The sequence below is a fragment of the Camelus bactrianus genome, chromosome 3 (genome assembly GCF_048773025.1).
Source record: "Camelus bactrianus isolate YW-2024 breed Bactrian camel chromosome 3, ASM4877302v1, whole genome shotgun sequence".
Lineage (NCBI taxonomy): Eukaryota > Metazoa > Chordata > Mammalia > Artiodactyla > Camelidae > Camelus > Camelus bactrianus.
In genome coordinates, this window is record NC_133541.1 from 37,984,421 (window position 1) to 37,999,763 (window position 15,343).

General features: G+C 33.3%; 1 protein-coding gene across 1 annotated transcript in view; it reads right to left on the reverse strand.

The window, feature by feature from the left end:
- IL6ST (interleukin 6 cytokine family signal transducer) overlaps positions 1–15,343 on the reverse strand; it is a 50,827-nt gene that overhangs the window by 21,847 nt on the left and 13,637 nt on the right. Inside the window, exons 3-10 of the mRNA XM_010966279.3 lie at positions 12,563–12,868; positions 11,411–11,531; positions 7,619–7,785; positions 6,922–7,076; positions 4,607–4,766; positions 2,613–2,695; positions 1,538–1,748; positions 814–996 (exon numbers count right to left, since the gene is read on the reverse strand). Of these exons, the coding sequence (XP_010964581.2) occupies positions 814–996; positions 1,538–1,748; positions 2,613–2,695; positions 4,607–4,766; positions 6,922–7,076; positions 7,619–7,785; positions 11,411–11,531; positions 12,563–12,868 (1,386 nt within the window). The remainder of the gene's footprint in view (positions 1–813; positions 997–1,537; positions 1,749–2,612; positions 2,696–4,606; positions 4,767–6,921; positions 7,077–7,618; positions 7,786–11,410; positions 11,532–12,562; positions 12,869–15,343) is intronic.

Below are 15,343 nucleotides of genomic sequence, written 5' to 3' on the forward strand. Positions count from 1 at the left end.
GCTCTGCCTTGCTTTTAATTGGAAAAGGCTGATCAACTAGACAACCAAGGTTATTAAAATTATATTAAATAATAGGTTAATGAGGACCAAAAAGCCTATTTTACGAATAAAGCTTTTAAACTTTATGGTAGCTATATCTCTGTTAACAGCTTTTCTCTGACTAATCATACTATTTGCAGCTGAATTCTAATGGTTATCCTTCTTCACTAAAAAAACCACACAGAGTTCTTTGTTGTCTCTTTAAAATTGTTATATCACTTTAAGCCAGTTGATAAGTAGTACCTTACAATGAGAGCATCTCATTTTGGAGCTCTATAATATCATTACTTTCTGTCCTTCCAGCTTAGAAGACAAGCAAATCTGAGTTCTAGTTCTCCTTCCCTTGTTCAGCAGCTATATGAAGTTAATAAGCTATCCAGATACACTGTAGTAATTTTCTCACTGAAGGATGAGGGAGCTTAATCAGGTACAGAGAACATACCAGTTAGCAGCAGAGGTTGGATTATCTTTTATGTCTCTTAGTTTACAGTTCTGTGAGCATTCCTTTGATGATCAAAGTAATAGTGGAGTATAAAAAGAGGGTAGTATTAACCCCACTTTGCCCATCAACAAACCCTGCAGTTCAGAGAGGTTAAGGGTGACTTGCTGAGAGTCACAAATATAGTAAACAAGATAAAACTAGTAACTATGATAAACTGGAAGTCTTTTCAATGGACCACGAAGTGTACAAAGCAGAAAAGAATATGTAAAAGAAAAATCTGTTTGAAGAGTTAGAAAAAGGACATCAACTTAAATGTTTTTAGCTAGGTATACCTCTTAAATAGGTGCGATGTACAGTACCATCTTCTTGTTGCCAGTCTGGGATACAGGGTGATTTATCTGATAACACACACCACTCAAGTACATATCTGTTTACAGATTCATTTGGAGCAGTCCATTCTACCCAAAGCATGTTATCTTTGGGAAATGCTTTAAGATCCGTTACGGGGTGAGTAGCTTTAAAACAAAGTTTGAATACTGATATGATAAACAAACACTTAAAAATTTGAAATTCCAATATTTTACATTCATTTCCATAACCATGTGGTCTATCATGTTTTTGTAGCATATAACATGTATTTCCATGAATAAAAGCATTTATAATTTACATTAGTCAATTTATTTTGAAACTTAAATTCCTTTCCCCAAATTCTTCAAATGTTTTGTGTATGTAAGCTACAATTTTTTCTTCTTTGAAAGCTAAGTAAAGCTACAGAAAAACAATATATTTAAGTCATATGCATATAAAGTTCCTAAAACCTTAAAATTATATTTTAAAAAGATAATCAAAAAATGTTTAAATGAATTAAGTTGCTTACTGCAAAGTTTGAGCCACACAATAATGGAACAGATCTAGCTGCTGACTGATTTCTGAAAATATAATCACTGTTAATACTGAGGAAACAGTCTTAGAATAGTTATGTTTTTTACAGGAGCCCTGTCCATACCTATCCATCCTTTCCCCTCCTAAGTCAGACTCCATTTCATGGACACAAACCTTGAAAGTCACAGGCAGGGATAGTTAAAACAGATGCATCTGACTTGCCAACCAGATTTCTCGCTGTCAGAGTTGCTATATAGCGATCATTTGTGAGGTTTACTGTCAGTTTTGTGTCATTAACTGTGTAATTTTGTAAACGTGATTTCCATCTTGTGAGAGTCACTTCATAATCCAAGATTTTCCCATTGGCTTCAAAAGGAGGCAATGTCTGTAATAAAATAGTTTATTTTAAAAATGTATTTCATAAATCTTGAGTAAAATTAACCAATTTTTGTTCATGCTCACAAATTCTGCTATTGTATCAAATCTCTAAATATTTAATAGGAAGATACTGGCAACCTTACTTTGAACTCACTGCTGAAGTAAAACTACTATTCACTGAATGAAGAGTAAAAGCATGACTTCAACTAAGAGGGAAAAGTAGCATCATCTTGTCAACTTTTAGTCCTGTATATCATTCTGTGCTGCTGCTATGTGGGCCTAAATTATTTTATGCCTGAGTATTTTTCTATCTTTTTTTAGTATGATCCATTTATGAACATTTATGGAGTGCATGACAATTTTATTTCCTGTTACCAGCATACATTTTGATTACTCAAAACATTTATTAATTATTTCGTATGAAGTACTCAGGAAAGTTCAATAAAAGACAAGGTAGCTGTTCTTATAAAATGTTCACAGATCTATGCTGAAGTGTCTACGACAGATCACCTGCAGTTTATGAGCCTGACCTCTATCACAGTATATATAAAGCTTTGTGTTTCTGTTTATTAAAAATAGTTATTGGGGCATAGGGTATATAGCTCAGTGGTAGAATGCATGCTTAATGTGTAGTCGAACTGTAATCATTCTACATAATAAAACCAGAAAAAAAAAAAAAAAGAATGCATGCTTAGAATGCACAAGGCCCTGGTTTCAAGCCCCAGAACCTCCACCAAAAAAAAAAAAAAAAAAAAAGTTATCAAATGCTTTGCTAATATTAAATGAATAAAAATTAAACTTTATTCATAGTACCATATAAAATGTATTTATATGAGATAAAAGATATAAATAGGTGATTTTTTTTTTTTACCTTCCATATGAGTTGTACAGATCTGTAGCCATGAGTATGAGATGGCTCTATTTTATACCAGAAACTCGGTGTCTTGGATGGTCCTAAAGAGATGACACATGCTTTTTAAAATAAAAGTTTTTATTACAACAGTAAAATAAAATCCTGGAAATTTTTCTCTTACTTTTGTTCTTAATATTCTTGCCCTTCAATTACATGGTGTCTCTAACTCTTTCCTTATACCAGCATTTTCCTATCCCAGCATGATATGCCTGGGTGTTCCTTTAGTCAGGGTGATAGCTTGATGATTGAGATTATATTGGAACTCTTTTGTAATCTTAAAATTGTAAAGGTACAAATATATTCTAAGCAATAACCAAAGATGTACCACTATTTATTTTTGCTAAAAATCAAATTGAAAAATCATATTTAAATACATGTTTAAAACCCCTAAATGCTTACAGGTAAAATATAGGACAAATTAAAATAAATGGAGTAAATGTCGTATAAGTTTATTGCCTTATGTTGGGATAAGTCAGTGTAACAGGATCAAAATGAATTCACAGGATTGTTGTGATAATCATCTACCATATGAAAAAGCACTTTATAAAACAATGTATCAAATGCTAGTAATTAGTAATTTTTATAAATCTAATTACCAAATATGGTATAGAATAAAGAGGAATCTGAATAAAATCTAAGCAGTGATATGCTAATCACGAAGAGGTAATTACAATGACAAGAGAAAAGGGGAAAGGCAGACCAGGAAGGCTGGGGAAAAGCTACCAGTATAGGAGATTCAAATAGATGTATGTATGAGTACAATGCAGCACCCCAAAAGAATAAAGAACATGAAGTTAAGAAGGAAATTTTATGGGCTGGAAATATTTCCTAACATAAAGAGAACCCAGAAGTTCACTAAGTTAAAGAAATGCGTAATCCACGTTTTGGGCTCCAGATACCTCTTTGATTTGACAAAGGTTATGTACCATCTCCCTAGAAAATGCACACAGGCACTAACCACAGTATTTTGCCTACATTTAAAGTAGTTCAGGAACTCCCTCAACTGACCCAAGTACCCTTAAAGGCTCCTCGAATATTAGTTTCAGAAGTCCTCGCCAAGACAGAGGAATCTGATTGAGGACTCCCAAACCAGAAATACTAGGATTACTTTCTTTCCTGCTATTGATGAGAATAAGAGAAAATTCTTAGTGGAGAAGGGTACTTTACCTTCCTGCCTTTGCATTCTCAATTCACTTAACTATCCAAACCTCTGGTAGAGCTCCATGGAAGTGAAGAGATATAGGTGGCAGGAGAGGTTTTAAAGTCATGACTGCTGCCACTGACACCTAAAGAGTGTGACTATGATAGGAAAATGTTCAAAATAAAAATCTATATGCCACAGGACTATTTCTTGATGGCTACAGAAGAAATCAGTAACATAACTGCTTTGGGGTGGGAGTCTTTACATCATATATCCTTTTATGCCTTTTGGATTCTCCACTATATGGACTGCATTATCATGAGAAAAAAAGGGAAAATGAAAATCAACCAATCAACCAAAATGTCAGGATGTTTTTCCAGGGGCTTTTTAAATACAGATAGAAAAAAAATGAAGAAAAAATATAGTAAAAATATGTTTGACAGCGAGGGTCTAAGGCATACTTTTGCTAGATAGTGTAAATTAAATGATTCAGAATGTAATTCTCTGGTAGAGATATCTCTGGACCACTCTCCTTTAATAAAATGTTCTGGATTTACCATTAAGCTAATGGTTTCTCATGGTATCTAAGACACCATTCCATAATTTTCTTTAGGTATCAAAAAGGTTTATATTATCAATAATGCACATTAAATTCTGTATCTTGATATCCTTTAAAAATAAAAGTGTAAAATATCAGTTTGAATAAAATGATCACAAAATAAGAAGCAATGAGGTCCATATTCTTAAAAGTAGACACAATTTATAGTCAGAATTCTAATAGTTCTATTTCTTCATATACTTATTTACTTACTATCTTCATATGTGATCCCACTTGCTTCTTCACTCCAGTCACTCCAAAATCCTTTACCGTCTTCCTTCATACAGCGAATCCTAAACACATACTCTGTAAAAGGCTTAAGGTCCTGGACAGTGAATGAAGATCGGGTAGATGCTGTATCTTCAGGAGGAATCTGAAACAAAGCAAATTGACCAACAAAAAAAACCCCAAAGGTATTTATTATAGGTTTTTCAAACTGCCTAAGATTTTAGAAACTAATTAATAAAACAAGACTAATAACTTATGAGTAAGACTAATTTAACTCAAGTTCTGAAGAGAAATAAATCCAAGTCAGAATGTAGTCAAAAGTAGTAAAGTTAACAGGTTTGGGAAATATAGAAACATTAGTCCTTTCTTCTTTCCTTTCTTTCTTTTTTCCATGTACCTATTAAGGTCTCAGCAGGAAAAAGATGGAAATTCCAATCAGAATTTAATTAAAGGAAGGTTTACTAAAGGGAATATGGGCAGAGTGTAGGGAAACCTTAGACAGTATAGGCAGTACTCTGGGGCTTGTAGGTGTTACCACCTTTAGGCTCAAAGGGATGAGGGAACCTGAAAGAACTGGAAAGAACAGGGTCAGATTCGGTACTTGAGAGGAGCAGTGACCTTAGGCTCAAAGGCCAGAAAGCTCCAGGGAAGAAGCAGGGAAAATAAATATGCTGATCTCACTTCTCTCTCTTCTTTCTCTTGTCAGGCCCCCACCTCCCATTAACTAGAAACTCATTAGGAAACTAGAGGGAAGGGAACCAACAGATAAAATCCACATAGGTCAGCATCCCAAGACCAAGAGTAGGGTGGAGTAGGGTGGAGAAGGGTGGAGTGCAGAACTAGATAAAGTAAAAGGAAGATATCCAGCCCAATTAAGAAAAACAAAAGCATCTGCAAATCTTGAACTCCCATTTTATCCTTTCCCACTCTTTCCCCACCTCCTTGGTAACCATGAGTTTGTTTTCTACGTCTGTGAGTCTGTTTCTGTTTTGTAAATAAGTTCACTTGTGCCTTTTTCCCCCCTAGATTCCATATTTTAGTATATACTGTATAGCACAGGCAATTATATTCAATATATTGTAGTAATCTATAATGAAAAAGAATATGAAAAGGAATATATATATGTACATGTATAACTGAAACATTATGCTGAATGTCAGAAATTGGACAACATTGTAAACTGACTATACTTCAATAAAAAAGAAAAAAAGAAAGAAAAACAAAAGCTACCACTATAGATAAACCTGGTTTTCAGGAAAAAAAGGACTAAATATAAATAAATAACACATTCTTTCTACTACTCTGAGAGTTCAATATTGAATACAAAATAGGTGTCAGTCTTTTTTGTACCAAAGAATTAAAATTCTCTGATATTAAAAAATATTTTGAAGGACTTCTGGTATGTATCCTCTCTGTACAGGATGAAGCATTAATGCACTTTGGTTTGTTCCTTTTTCTGATTGTATTCTGAGCCCTTTAGATAAGTGGAATGGAGGACAAAAGTAGGAAGGTCATGCATAGGTTTAATTCTCTTCTGGGCTCATTATTGCAACCAGAGAAACAAAGCAAAAGCATACTGTTAGTGATAAACAGAGTTACAACAAAGAACAGTATGGGGAATTTAATGCTATGGTGACAGCCTTTTAAAAAGCTCCAAGTATTTCTTTTGCTGATAGCATCATCTTTGGGTACACTGTCCTTTTCCTTTTCAGTCTTACAAGTTCTCCACAATCTCTTCCTCTACCTCATGGGTTGGTAAACTTTCTATAAAGGGCTAGATTGTAAATATTTTAGGCTTTGAGTCAGATAGTGTCTGTTGCAACTACTCAACCCTTTCTATGTAGCAGAAAAATAGCCAGAGATTAATATGCAAACAAATGTGTGTGGCTGTATCCTAATAAAGCTTTATTTACAAAAACAGATGGCAGGCTAAATTTGGCTCACTGATATAGTTTCTGCTAACACCCCCCCCACCTTATCAATATAATCTCTTCATTTTTACTCCTCCACTTAATATGCCTCTTGTTATTTGTGGTCCTTTCACTTCCCATTAAAAATGCTATTCCCTGTCATCCCGGACGACTTCTTTATTTCACTTAAAACCTACTGTATTCAGCAAAACTGCATTTTTTCTATGGATGTCTTCCTGTTGGCCTTTGCTTGAAATACAGACCTAGAAGAGGTGTCAAGTAAAATGTTTCATGTAACCAGAAACTTAAGACATTCAGAAAATGATTGAGATTTTTAGGTTAGAGGGTTGGAAGAAAGACTATTTGAATAAACAGTAACCTTCAATTTACCTGGTTCCAAGTTGAGGCATCTTTGGTCCTATATTGTATGTTATATTTCATTCTTATAAAACTCTTAATACTTGAGTTGATCCATGTCAATTTTAAAATACTAGACAGTTCCTCTGAGTTGCTGACTGATAAATTATGTGGTGGATTGGGCTTCACTGAAGAATAAAATAGATCAAAATATTTTTACAATTTCTTACACAAACTCAAATATACTCTTTATATTTTCACACTATGCATTTATTTTCACCAAATGAACTAATTTCTCTAAAAACAATGCTATGCCATACGATTATAATGGAAAGGAAAGGTTTCTAAAGAAACTTTAGCTTTCCTTGTCAGTTTATTACATTCATTAACCTTTTCAGGTTCTGATATTAAGGCAATTAAATATTTATAAGAAATTTTAAAAAAGAATAAAAATGGAACATGTATACTATGATTATAATGCTGTAAAATGTCTGATATTTGGACAAATACCAGAAGATGACATTCGAAGTGGAAACAGCTATAAATGTGGTTGGATTATAGATATTATTCTTTTTCCAAATTACTTTAAATGTCGTTGATAAACCGAAATTGTAAAAGTCACTAAGATAATGAACTAAATGCTTGTTTTTATATTACTAAACTTAGAACTACTTTAATTTATAAACCACTGCATGTTCTAATAAATTCTTAAATTCACGTTTATATCTACCTTTATCTACAGGATCAAAATTGATATGATTTGATGTAACCTTCCCAAGGGCATTCTCTGCTTCTACCCAGACTTCAATGTTGACAAAATACACAGGAGAATAATCAACAGTGCATGAGGTGGGATCCTCACGTTTTGCTCTACAATCATCAAACTTCTCTGTTGCCCTAAATACAAAAATGGTAGAATCAGTCATTAAAAACAGATTTGAAAAAAAATAGAATGAAAAATGAAAAAGGCTCCTTGAAAAGAATTTGATGAGACCCAGATTATTATAGCTTCGAATAAATTAATTGAGTAAGTTTAGAATAAATTGTTGAAAACCAAATAAAATTTCTTAGAAACTCACCTGTTTTTCTTTAAAACTGAGTTTAATCTATATCTTAAAACACAAAATTATTTTCAAAATTTTACTCTAAGAATATCACATTAAGAATATTATGCTCTATCCCCACTGACACTTCTCCAAAAATTATCTATTTCATCTAATATTTGTACTGTTTCTTTCTTTTCCTGAAATAGAATCTTTACCAGCAATGTCTTTAAGAACCGTGTGCTTTTTCAAGCACAATATGCTAGGAGATGGGAGGAGGACAGGGATAAGATTTTCCATCACCCCAAAAATTCCGTCAGCCCCTTTCCAGTCAAACTCAGGCAACCACTTTCTGATTTCTATCACAACAGAAAGTTCCAAGTGGTATTACTATATTTATTCACATATGTTTATGTCATACAATTAATATTTATATATACACACACAATTTTTCAAAATAGAAGGATAAATCAAAACCAAACCAAAATAGGTAACCTCTAGAGAGAGGGAGGAAATAAGGTTGAGGAGACAGGGAACTGAGACTTCTGTAAATATATATTGTTTTAGAAATCTGACTTTTTGGATTAATTCATTATTTTAAACGATTAAGAAAATTCCTAAAAACCAAAACCAAAATGAAACATATGAATTCTTGTACTGAGTTGGGGGTATAGCACATAGAAACTATTTCAAGTAACTCTAAAATAGTAATTTAATTATACCCTTGGTGAAAGAAAAACATTCTTAAAATTCTTTTCAACAATCATACTGTTGATGCTAACATTATAATTGTTATTTTGTAGCTATTGTGTTTACTGTGGAATAAAGCAAATGAATAATTACGTTGGTATTTTGGGGAATTAAGGTTTTCATCACAGAAAAAAGGAGATGTAGATGTTAGATGAATTAAGTAAAAACCCATAGTCTGAATTTTAACTTGGAAATATCAATATGAGTTCATAATATATTTTACCTTAAAAACATTCCTAGCTCTCTCCACTGAAAAAGCCTAGAAATAGTAACAACCCAGTAGCAGTGAGTTCCCCAGCACCCAGGCTACAGTCTATAAATAGTATTTCACACTAAATGGACCCATGACTACTTGGGAAATGGCTGATTCTGGTTCTGGGGCAGAAAATATATTAAGATGAGCCTGGAACATTATGTCATATCAGAAATCAGGAAGCTATCAAAGACTAATGAAAATTGTGTCAAAAGGATGAGCCAATCTGAAAAGTTCCAAAGATGCAACAATTTAAGTATCAATTGTTGATAACTTTAATGGATTAAAATACATCAACTATGTTAAAGTAAGAATTCATAATGAGGAGAAAAACACCTTATTATCTACCTTTTGATGATGCTGGGAACCAATGTAACTGGTTAATAAAAGGAAAACACTGAAACCATTTTGCTTCTCTTACGTGAACCATACCTCACGGTAACCAATAGTTGATGAAGAAAAGTATTCTTTAAGTATTTCAGCTGATTAAAAAAAGATAAAGAATACCACTATTTTGTACCTCATATACAAATAATGATCACTGATAATGACTCAAACCTTTAAGTGAAAAACTAATGGGAAGCAACATGGTTAAATCCTCAAAACATTCTGCTGAGTCATAAATCCTTTCACAAAAGAGCACACACTATGTGATTCCATTTGTATGACATTCTGGAACAGGTCAAAATCTATAGTAAAGAAAATCAGACAAGTAGTTGCCCTGTGGGGTGAAATAGGGTGGTGACTGGGATTGACCAGGAAGGGCATGAGGGTGTTAGTAATGTCTATACCTTGATAGGGGTTTGAGTTACACAGTCACTAGTCAAAACTCAATGAGCAATACACTTAGGATATGTAAGTATTATCTTTAGAGATACATAAATTTTATCTAAAATCAAAAATATACCTGTAAACATCCAGCTAATTAATATAGTTAATATTGTAAATGCTTAAGTTTAAGGGTGAAATATAAGAATGTCTGCAACTCACTCTGAAATGCATAAAAAAAGAGATGGATTTCATGTGTTGGGATTTCTTTCTTTCCCCTGCTCAGAAAAGGGGGTCAAGAGGAGCAAGAGACTAGCCTTGGTCCTTAAGCCTCCAGAAAGGTCCTCCCCAACTCCACCTTTTCTTACACAAAAAATGAATACCAGCCCTTCTGTATGTATCTGGAAAGGCGTGTGCCGCTGCCTAAATGTTTGTCATTCCCCAGAGAGGGGACAGGATACCCTCCATCTCTTGGCAACATCTCATCTCTTACTTTTGTTATTGCCTTTCCCATACCAACCTTGGTTTTATCCTATTCTACACTTCAGATTTCTATTTTGTGTTGAACTTGCTGCTTGCTTTCATATTGAAAAGATGACATTGCCCCAAGAGCCAAAAATAAATGGGAATTGAAAAAAAAAAGAAAGATGGATTGACAGGCAGAGAGAATGATATACATAAATAGGTATGTGATAAAGCAAATAAAGTAAAATGTTAATTGTAGAATCTAGCTAATAAGTATGTATAAGTATTCACTGCAGAATTCTTTCAACTTTTCTTTATGTTTGGGAAAAAATGGGGAATTTTATAATGAATGGTTCAGGCTGACAATACTTGAAACCACTGCTCAATCTTAGTGTAAGAAAAACAATCAAACATTATATGGTGGTTCCTAATGGAAGTAAACATCATTCCTATGAATTATGAACTACTTTTGGAAAAACAACAACAATAATTCCACCCCAAATCTGATTATCTAGATCCACTGGTAAGCTTTAGAAAATAAAGGGATAGAGGAATGTGTTAAACAATGTATAATCAATATTTTAACAACTGAATTGCAAAGAGAAAGAAAGAAAAGAGAGGGGTGGGTATAGCTCAGTTGTAGAGAGCATGCTTAGCATACATGAGGTCCTGGGTTCAATCCCCAGTACCTCCCATTAATAAACAAACAAACAAACCTAATTGTCCCCCCCCCAAAAAAAGAGAGAAGTAGATGGAAACAATGGTTAAGAGAGACAAGACATACCAATTTGCAACATATGGTGATTATTTATATAAAAATATTTATACATATAATTATGAGACAATGGGAAATTTAAACAGTAAAAATGTGACAGTGTTTTCAATTATGTTTGTGTATAATAATGGTATGTAGTTATGTTTTTAAAAAAGTGTCCTTATATTTTAGAGGCATCTTTTATGGATGAGGCGACAAGATATGAGATTTTCTTTAACACAATCTGGGGTGGGGTATATATAAAATAAGACTGGTCATGAGCTGATCATTAACTTAAGCTTGATGATAGGCACATGAGGATTTCTTTTACTATTCTTTCTACTTTCATGTTTCAGATGTTCCAAAAACAAAAGGTTAAATAAAATGCTTAAAAATTTGCTTTTAACATTACTACTTGACAAAATAAAAATTCCAGCACAAAAGGCTAACTTAATAAATTCAACATACAACAAATTTAAAATAACTTGCCATTCAGATTTTAAAGTGAAGTTTGTTTCCAGGTATGTTTCCCTTCCAGGATCCCACTGACACATCATTTTCTTTCCTTCATTCACAATACAACTCAAATTTTTAGGTTTTTCTGGAGGTACTAAAAAGGAAAAATAAGCAATTTTCAAAAAGTTTTGTACCCACAAATAGCATGCAATTTATATACTACCAAAGATATTTAAAACAACTAGGTAGAAAAAACAAACCCAAGCAAAAAGCAAGGACATAATGAAAGACTGGTGACTAAACATTAATTTTTATTTAAATTCAAACTTCTTCCTAGATAGTAACATAAATTTTCTATCATAATTGTCATTAACTAGTATATTTCAAATTTTCTACATAAAATCAACTTTCATTTATAGCTGGATAGCATTATTTCTCCATTAAGTGTATTTTAAAAAATATCTGCATGTTTGTAAGAGGCAATTAAACAGAAGCAAAAACAATTCATTTATATTTCTTTCTATTGCCTTCCCAAATTCTGCTGGAGAAAAAGCAAATGCCAAAATTGTAATTTTAAGTGACCCACACAAATTTGGTAATCCACTCTTAGATCATACTAAGTTTACTTATTTACTTCAACACAGAAAAAGGACTCTCTCCAGTATTTATTCACCTTCTTCAGGTAGCAGCTTTACATTGCATTTCTCAGCAGTTAAGGGATAATGAAAGTTGCTATGAGTACATTCAGAGATATCAATTCAACAGTATTTTCAGGGGATGTCTTATGTCAAAGTATTTCTCTAGAAAACTGACAGATGCTTGAATTTCAGGAAAAATACAAAACTTGTGTTACTCTTTAGGCTTACAGTATATCTGTAATGCAAATGCAGTTGCACTTCTACTCTTTTTTTTTTTTAATCATTTAAAAGTCCATAAACGATAAATGCCGGAGAGGGTATGGAGAAAAGGGAACCCTCCTACACTGCTGGTGGGAATGCAGTTTGGTGCAGCCACTATGGAAAACAGTTGGAGATTCTTCAAAAAACTAAACATAGAATTACCATATTAAAAAAATAAATAAACACATATAAAGTCACTGAGCAAACAAGTTACTGCATTTCATAAAGATCAACAGACAACAGACATTCATTAACTGAAGTAAGAAAAAAGTAAAACAAAACTTACAGCCTGAAATTATCCTGATTCCATAAACGTTCTGATCAATCTGTCCAAATGTACGAATGTTGCAAGTGAGTTGAATATTTAATAAAGATATATTTGTAAATGTGACACTAGATGCTGTTCTGTTTATGACAGTATACTGTTCATAAGGAACAGTAACATGGTTTGTTTTCCAGAAAATATAATTAGCATTTACATGAAAATAATCCATACATTTTTCCTTTAGCACACAAACTGCCGTGAAATTAGAACCAAGTTGTACAACTGGAGATTCAGGACTGATATGACCACATGGTTCTAGAAGTTCACCTGAAAAAGAATAATAACAGAAAATATAAAATGGACTGAATTTTTCTGGCATAAAATGACATTTTGTATCAATGCAGTCCCTCAATCTTCATTAAAATCTCTCTAAAGGCACAGAAAAAGAAGAAACAGTAAAAGTTAATATGATCAGAATTTAATACCTAAATATGTAAAGAAATACATAAATTGTATGGCAGTTGGAGCTGGATTTTTAAAAAATCCTGCAAGCTTCAGGCCTTTTTATACTATTCTAACTTTGCTTTAGGAAATATAGTTTGCCTGCAGCATGATTCATACTTGTTCTGCCACCAATCCTGTTCCTCGATTCAGACCCAGTGTCCAAATTAGACCCTCAGGAAGATAGTGATCTCTGCTCCTCTCTAGTGCTGACTTCTGTTGGAGGTGTGGATGTGGGCATGGAAAGATACTGTACATTGCTCATATATCAAAATCAGAAAAAGAAAAGAGCAAGGGAGCAATAAAAGAATGGAAAGAATAGAATAAGATGGCCAAACATATTGGTTTTAACAATAAGTGTATGAGATAAAATCCCATATTAAAAACAAAGAATCAGACTGCATAAAAAAAATAAAACACAACTAATACTTTAACTATCACCTACTTTATGTTGATGACATCCAAACCCCTGTCTCTGGCCCTAACTTCCTATGCTTTCAATGGCTTATAAGACACATCCACCTGAGATATCCTGTAGGTACTTCAAAATGAACATGTCTAAAACTACACGCATCAGAGTCCCTTCCAAACTTATCTTTCTTATTCTTACTTCTCTACTTCTGCTAACAGCACCACTGCCATCTAGTCATCTAGGCCAGATAACCTTATGGTACTTCAACATCTCTCTCTAATTAGCCTCCTCCAATAGTCCAAGTCTTGCTGGTTCTATATTTTTAAACGTAGATCAACCTCTTCTCACCAACCCCATTTTGGCTGCTGAAGCTCAGGCCATCATATTAATACCACAATTTGACCACCTTCCAGTTTACCCTACATACCGCTCCAGAGTTATTCAAAATTGATTATGCCATTTTCCTATTTTAAATTATTTAATGGCTACCTATTACCATCAAGACAAAAATTCTTCTATTTGGCATGGCTCTATTCTCTTTCTCTATTCTCACTGTCCAGAAATTTAAGGCAGCTTTCTCTAGTGAATCCCATCTGCCAATGGAATTTGAAGTTCTAGCTGAGTGTCAGTTTCCTCATTTGGAAAATGAAGTTAATAATGGCTATCTTGAAGAGTTTTCTGAGATCAGAAATTACTTATGTAAAGAACCTACCACGATGCCTAGTATTCAAAAGGCCTCCAATAAATGGTAGCCTATTATCATTACTATTACTCTCCAAAGACAAGTAATCTAGTCACATTGATGGGGTCTGAAGAGTCCCTTAGGGGTGTCTGGTTCTAGCAGTTAAGGTAAAAAGGCACAGGAATCACAGAATTATGAAACTGAGAAAAACCTTGGTGATCATTTACTTCAACTCTTTATTTTATAAAGAAAACTGAGACACTTTTACAGAGTCATTTTAGAGTCAACCTCAATTAACAGCCAGATTCTTCTAATTCCCAACTTGGTCCCAAGCTACACTGCACAAAGGATAAAACTACTTTAAAAGAGCTAAACAATTATTTTCTCATTTCCATACGTCTCAAAGTCAGCATGATGAATTAAAAACATTTTTTGCAGTCAAAATTACACTCCCAAATGAAATCCTGAGACCTCTCATAAAGCCCATAAGGTCCAGAGTCAGAATGTCTGCTTCTTTGTCTGAAAACTTATAATGTGGCCTAGTTACATGACTTTGATATTATTTATACATGTTTACTGTAAGTCATGTGCACAAATTACTCTAAATTTCCACCTTGTGGCATACTAATAAGTTACCTTATGATACTGAGCCAGTCTTTGAAACTCCCTAAACCTTACTTTACTCCCTAGACCTTGGTAAAATCATTCCTGTTTCACTTTCTCCACAGTGATTAGAGGAAACTGTAAATATGAAATATACTTTGGAGTGCTAAAGAACATAAGATATAACCAGACACTCAATAATTTTTAATTACATAGAATAAGAGAAGTACCAGAAATGGGCAAATGTTCCAGTTTTCAAAGTGAAAAACAGGCTCACTGAAACCATCCAATGCCAAATGAAGCCCATTTTTATAGGGCTACCAGGACACTTGAGATTGAATTTTAGAAATATAGCATTTTAATTAAAAAAAAAAGTACTGGATAAAGTTAGTTGGGATATCCATATAGACAAGATGAAGAATTGTGGATTACAATATACTACAACAGATATTAGAATGAACATTATGAAACTCTTGATACTTAGCTACTGTTCTTCTATAAAAACAAATTCACAGATTTAAACTAACAGATTTTTAAATTGGTTGACTACTCATATATAAAAGTCACTGACTAAGAAAAAAAGTCAACAAGAGGGAGGTCTTGA